Source organism: Cotesia glomerata, linkage group LG4 (assembly GCF_020080835.1).
Source record: "Cotesia glomerata isolate CgM1 linkage group LG4, MPM_Cglom_v2.3, whole genome shotgun sequence".
Taxonomy (NCBI): Eukaryota; Metazoa; Arthropoda; class Insecta; order Hymenoptera; family Braconidae; genus Cotesia; species Cotesia glomerata.
The window spans coordinates 23,486,987-23,493,341 of NC_058161.1; the positions used below are offsets into that span (position 1 = coordinate 23,486,987).

The 6,355-nt window shown below is 24.9% G+C and overlaps 1 protein-coding gene across 4 annotated transcripts; it reads right to left on the reverse strand.

The window, feature by feature from the left end:
- Positions 1-218: 218 nt before the first annotated feature.
- LOC123262861 (nucleosome assembly protein 1-like 1) lies at positions 219-6,026 on the reverse strand. Of its 4 annotated transcripts, XM_044725339.1 has the most exons (8): positions 5,884-6,026; positions 4,499-4,663; positions 3,960-4,237; positions 3,365-3,518; positions 2,296-2,581; positions 2,087-2,206; positions 627-761; positions 219-482 (listed from the first exon to the last, which is right to left on the reverse strand). In XM_044725339.1, the coding sequence occupies exons 2-8, from the start codon at positions 4,643-4,645 to the stop codon at positions 475-477; spliced, it is 1,128 nt and encodes a 375-aa protein (XP_044581274.1). In that variant the 5' UTR covers positions 4,646-4,663; positions 5,884-6,026; the 3' UTR covers positions 219-474. The 4 variants fall into 4 exon arrangements, with proteins under 4 accessions (XP_044581274.1, XP_044581271.1, XP_044581275.1 ...); XM_044725336.1 differs by having other exon boundaries at positions 219-761; XM_044725340.1 differs by having other exon boundaries at positions 219-761; positions 4,499-4,632; positions 5,884-6,021.
- Positions 6,027-6,355: the final 329 nt, after the last annotated feature.

A 6,355-nucleotide genomic window follows, 5' to 3' on the forward strand; every position in this document is an offset into this window, starting at 1 on the left:
TGATTTTTCATATTTCTGCTTCCTTAATTTTTTTTTTTATTTTAAAAATATAATTATGCTTCAAAAATAAAAAATTACTGCAAAAATACTTTTTTGCCATTCCCAAGATTGAGAAAAAAAATACTTGCAGTAATTTTTAAAATGTATTTGGGAGTAAGGAAGAAAATAAAATTCGAGGTGGGTAATTCAAAATGGCGGAGGTAAATAAAAAATGTTAATTACAAAATTGAATTTTTATTTCATACATAAACGAAGATAATTCCAGTGAATGAGAAACAATTTTCTTAATTACATATTAATTATTTTATTTTTATTACAAACTATTAGACTTACGGACAATTTTAAATTCAATAAAAAAATAAAAAATACTAGAAGATTATGGCAAGTAATAAATTTATAAAATAGCTGCTTCCTAATATTACTCCGGAGGCGACTGGATACAATAATTATTTTAATAAAAGAAACTGAATTTGCTCAGACGGCTACACAAAAATAAAAGAAACAAATCAATTAAAAAATGACATCGGTAATTACATAAATTTTATTTTATTAATTAAAAAAAAAGGTTAAAATGGCGATTAATGACGATTACTGCTGCTTGCACTCAGCAGTTCTTTGATCCCCACCTGTTTTATTGTTTTTGTTATCGTTAGGTGAGTATTCGTCGTCGTCATCCTCGTCATCGTCATCCTCATCGTCCTCATTGTCTTCATCATCCTCATCTTCTTCATAATCGTCGCCTTCGTCTTCCAAACCTTCGCCTGAAATTTTGAATTATTTTAGAAAAAATTACAGAAAATTGGTAATTACCGATCTGACATAGAAATCGGCACTTTTTTTTTTTAATCGTTTCTACATCCCACCTTGGACCCAATGATACCAAAAGATCGGCACTTTTCAAAAATATCGGTATGGGACTTGCAAAGTTCGGATCAACATTTTTTTGCTTAACTTAATTTCAAACCCCGGTAGCTCCTAAACTATCAGAGTTACAGAAAAAAATTTATAGGAAATTTAATTCTCTACAAAAAAGGTTTCTTATAATTTTTTCGAATTTTTAATATTTTTACCAAAATTTCAACTTTAAAATTGATGAGTAAAAAATTGTTATTATTATCAACTCTCAAAAACTTTAAATTTAAATTCAAGTTTAGTATTCAAGATACAAAAAAAAGTTTTAAATAAAACTACACGAAAAGAACAGGATGACACTGGATATCATCCTAGATTATACTCAGTGATATCTGTGTTGAAAAAAAAAATTTCAGATAGTAGCTACAAAAATCCAGATTATACTGCGTGATATCCAGATTATACTCATTGTAATCTGGATTATACTAGCTACTATCTGAAATTTTTTTTCACTTAGTATAATCTGGGATGATATTCAGTGTCTTGTTCTTTGAATGTAGTAGGAAATGTAATTTTCTCTAAAAAAAAGTATCTTATTGATTTTTTTGTATCTCTAATAGTTTCTCCATAAATTTAATTTTAAAATTTATAATAAAAAATTGGCTGTGATCACTGAACTAATACGGAAATCGGCACTTTTTTTTAAATAAATAGATTCTATTGATGACCTTAAACCTAAATATAAAAAAATATCGGCACTTTTCAAAAATATTGATATAAGATTTGTCAAATCGAAGAGGAGGAAGCCAAAATTTTTTACTAATGGAAGCAAAGTTTGTAAGTAATTTTTTTAGGTCTATCAAGCTAGCATGGACTCGTCCATCAGGCATTGACTTATTATTCAAGCAACAAAATTTATTTGTGGTGCTAAGTTTGTTGCTAATTAGTTGCTCTATTTAGAATATTGTTGCTTGTTTAGATTCTGAGAAATTAATAATAATATCCGTCCAAGATGGATTTTGCCGTTACTAGCTTGATACGCCCACTTTTTTTTAGGCTTTCTTTTGATGAAATTTGAGGTTTTTATACATTAATTCACGCGGAATTTAATAAAAAACAGGAGAAGATTCTTAATTTGTGAAAAAAAATTTTCTTTTCAACTCAAAATTGAATTCAAAGTTTGAATTTTGTAAATATATAAAAAAATTTGGTAATTTTTTGGTCAAATTTTTACCTGTGTAATATAAAACAGCGCGAGGGACAATACGCTCTCTGATATAGTGTCCAATCTCAAAATCACTTGTCAACAACGCTTTCATGTCTTCGTCGAGGTCGACTTCGGTATCATCTGGCACTAAAATAAAATAAAATAAATCTATTAAAAATTAATTTCTCTAAATAATTAATTAATTAAAAATTGAGGAAGTGGTTTTGATAGCTCACCAACTGGAGGAGTGAAAAAGTTGAAGAAGGAATCATTCTGGACAGTTTTGGTGACGGTGCGAACATGTCCGCGTGACTTGTGCTTCTGGTTTTTCTTGATGGTCTTCACAGTAACGTTCTTGCCTTTCTTCCAGTCGATGGTGCAGCCCTTGCTCTTGTGGATTTCAGGGCCCTCAAAACTGAAGGGGTCGTTCTTCTCGGGGGCGCATTTCATGAGGTACTCTTTTGTTAAAACGGAATTTGAGAAGTATTCGTTGGGTTCGAAGTGGAATTCTAGGATGAAGCCCTGAAAATTTATTTATAATAATATTTTATTATTATTCATCAATAAATTTTTTTTTTTATTAAAAAATTGAAAAAAAAAATTAATTTTTTTTTTTAATTTTTCAAAAAAAATTCTCTTCAAAAAATTCTTGCAATAGAATTTTCAATGATTTTTTTTTCTTTTATTTTTAAATAAAAAATGTTTTTATCAATTTTTTAATGAAATTTTCTTATAAAAAGTTTTTTAAATTAGAAATTTAAAAGAAAAAACTTTTAGTATTTTTTAGCGTTAAATATCAATTTTTTCTTCAATTAATTTAATTATTTTAATTCTTAACAAAAATTCTTTCTAATAAATTTCTAATAAAAATTTTTCATGAAAAAAAATTTTAATTAAAACTAAAAAAAAAAAAAAAAAAAAAAAGGAAGACTAGAAATTTTTTTTAATCAAAAAATTACATTAATTATAATTTTAAAAAATTTAATATTAATGTTAAAGCTCAATATTTGGCTTTGTTTTCATTTTCAACTACATAATTTTTTTTTTTAATAAAAAAAAAAAAGTAAATTTGAATAAATAGAATTAAGCTCCTAAATTAATTTAAAAAAAAATAATTTTTTATCAGAATTTAATTATTTAATTAATGTACATAAATTTTTTAATTTAAATTAAAAAATTATTGTAATTAATTTAAAATTAAATAAAAATTTTTATCAAGCTAAAAAATGAGAAATAATTTTTAGAGCTTAATATAAAAATTATTTTTTAATTTTCTTATTAAAATAAAATAATATAAAAAATTACCATTGGATCAGACTCAAGGAAAATAACTTTAATATCATAAAGATGTTTTAGAATAGGCTCGTCATGCTCCTGTACCATTTCATCGAGCATAGCAACATTTTTGAAAATTGTCAGCCAAAAGTCAGGAATTCCTTTCACGTTATCAGTTTCTTTCCTAAAAAAAAATAAATTATTTTTATCATTAATTTTCAATACTAAATTAAATTAAAAACAAAACAATTAACTGCAAGCAAAAAAAAAATTTTTCTTTTCAACTTCCGAGAAATTAAAAAAAAAAAAAAAATTTTACTGTTTAATTTAATTTGAATGCAAACTAAAAAAAATTTTTTTTTCAATTTTTAAAAAAATTTATAAAAAAAAAATTTGAAATAATTTTTATTGTCAATTTTCAAAAAAATTTATAAAAAAAAAATTTGAACAAATTTTTTTTTCTGTTTAATTTAATTTAAATCAATTAATTAATTTTTTTAATGCGAATTATTAATAATAAAAATTTAGAAATTTGTGAGAACAATTTTTTAAAAAATTAATTATTAAATAATTATTGACACATAATTAAATTAAAAAAAAAAAAAAATAATAAAAAAATACATACTCATCCTTGTCCTTAACCTCCTCAATCTTGACCTTTTCCTTGATGTCATTAGCGATGTCATCCTCTTCATTGTCAGTCTCCCAAACAGCCTCCTCATCGGTGGGCTCGTAAATCCCGGAAACAATGTTGCTGCGCTTGTCATGGAGCTCGGCGCACATTTTGTTGTACTTGCATTCAAGAGCATGGACCTCCTCGTAGAATTTGGCCTCTATGTTAACTTGGGCCAGCTGCAGCTGTTTAAGGGCTTTCACGCGTCTCTTAACTGGGGCTGGCAGGTTCTGGAATATTATAAAAAATTTATTAATAAATTTTCATGTCATTTCTAAGAAAAATTTTAAGGCTGAATAAAAATAGTTGTAACTTCAAGAATTTTGAGTTTGGGAAAAATTTACAAGACTAAAATTTAATTGTAGCTTAAAAAATTTCCTATATAAAATTTTTTTATACTATAGGCATATTCCTAATATTTCAGGAGATATAGCAACAAGGAGAGCTCAGATAATTTTAAATGAAAATAAAAAAATAATCATTTAACATACCTGGATAACGTTTGCAATTTGAAAACGATTTTGTAAAGCAGCCAATAAATCTGGACGATTCATAATAATGTTGCTTACGCGGTTGTTGTCGCCGTCTTCAATAGACTCCATGTCGCTGTCTTCGGCAATCCTTTCTGAATCAGTCATTCTGATTGTTTTCAACTACTTTTTTTTATTGGTTAGTGTTAGAAAAATAAACCAAAAAAAAAAAAATAAAAAAAAATTAAATGAAAATTTAAATAATAAGTGTTAATTAAAAAAATTTTTTATTTATTTATTTATTTATTCAATTTTTATGTCAAGGCAAAATAGCCGAATGACAATAATATTCATAATAAAATAATTAAATTTTGTGTTGAAAAAAAAAAAGTTAGAATTAAAATAAAAAAAATTAATGGAATCTTGAAATTGAATTTTAAATTAAAAAAAATTAAATTTCAAACTGGAAAAAAATTAAATTCTAATTAAAAAAAAATTTAATTTTAAATTCAAAATTTGCAATTTTTACAAAAACTTTTTTTTAAATTAGAAAAAAAATTGATTGATCTATTACAAAAAACTAAATAAAATTAATTTTAAAAAATTTTTCCAACTTTAAAATAAATAAATCAATCAAATAAAAAGAAAATTAAATTTTACATTGAAAAAGAAAAGACAAATTTTAAATTACAAAAAAATTAGTTATGAAATAAAAAAAAAAATTTAATTTTAAATTAAAAATTTGCAATTTTTACAAAACCTTTTTTTTAAATTAGAAAAAAATTTATTAATTACAAAAAACTAAATAAAATTAATTAAAAAAATTTTTTTTCAACATTAAAATAAATAAATCAATTAATTAAAAAAAAATTAAATTTAAATAATTACAGAATTTCTAACCTCAAAATTCGGTTGCAAAAACTCTCGACATAAATGACTAAAAACAACTATAAAAAACTAATAAATTAAAAGTAATAAAATAAAATAATAAACCAAATAATTTCTTCACCACCCAATTACTAATTTTCTCTTAACAATTCCTATCCGGTCAATAATTATTTCAGAGTTAACAAATCAAGACCGCCATTATGTGACATTTTTTTTTTTAACAAATTTTCAAGGTTAATTTCAAAACTCATTAAATGTAAATAATAAATAAATAAATATCCCGAGATTAATAATCACTTATTAAAATAAAGTGTTAATTTTTCCGAAGGAGAAAAAAATTAACACGCACATGGACTCTTTGTTTGATCGAAATTTCGATAAAACGTCCGATTTGCAATTTACGATGCGCCGAAAAAATTTTTCAATTAATTTTATTAATAAAACTCGGATGAATTATTGTAATTATTAAATGAATTAAATTAAAATTAATTGGGTGATTGAAATTATAAAATACTCACCGGAAAATGTAAATGTGAAAGAACGTGGTTAAAATTATCAACGAATTTTAAGTGAGGTTGCTTCGTAGGATGCTCGAGTGAGAGTGAGAGGAGCGGCTGATTTACTTGCTCACTTGCTCACTTCAGACTTCAGGCAGTTTACAATCTTCTTCCTTCTGGCGTAAAGCGCTCTTTTGCTCAGTGGTGAAATCACGGAATCTATCTAAACTCCGTGGGTGAAATTTTAAACCTTCGCTTCCTCTCAACTCCCGCCATTTTGTCGTAAATATGGAGACTATACAGTGTATAGTCTCCATAGTCGTAAGTCATCTGAAAAATAAGTTTTTGAGTTTTTTTTGAAAAAATAATGGTTGAAATTTTCTAAATTAGAGAGGAAAGTGTTTTTGGAAGATTTTCGGGAAATTGTTGAAAATTTTAGGTAGAAAATTGCGGAAATCGACATGGAAATCTGCCTTTAAGGTTTGCGGAAATT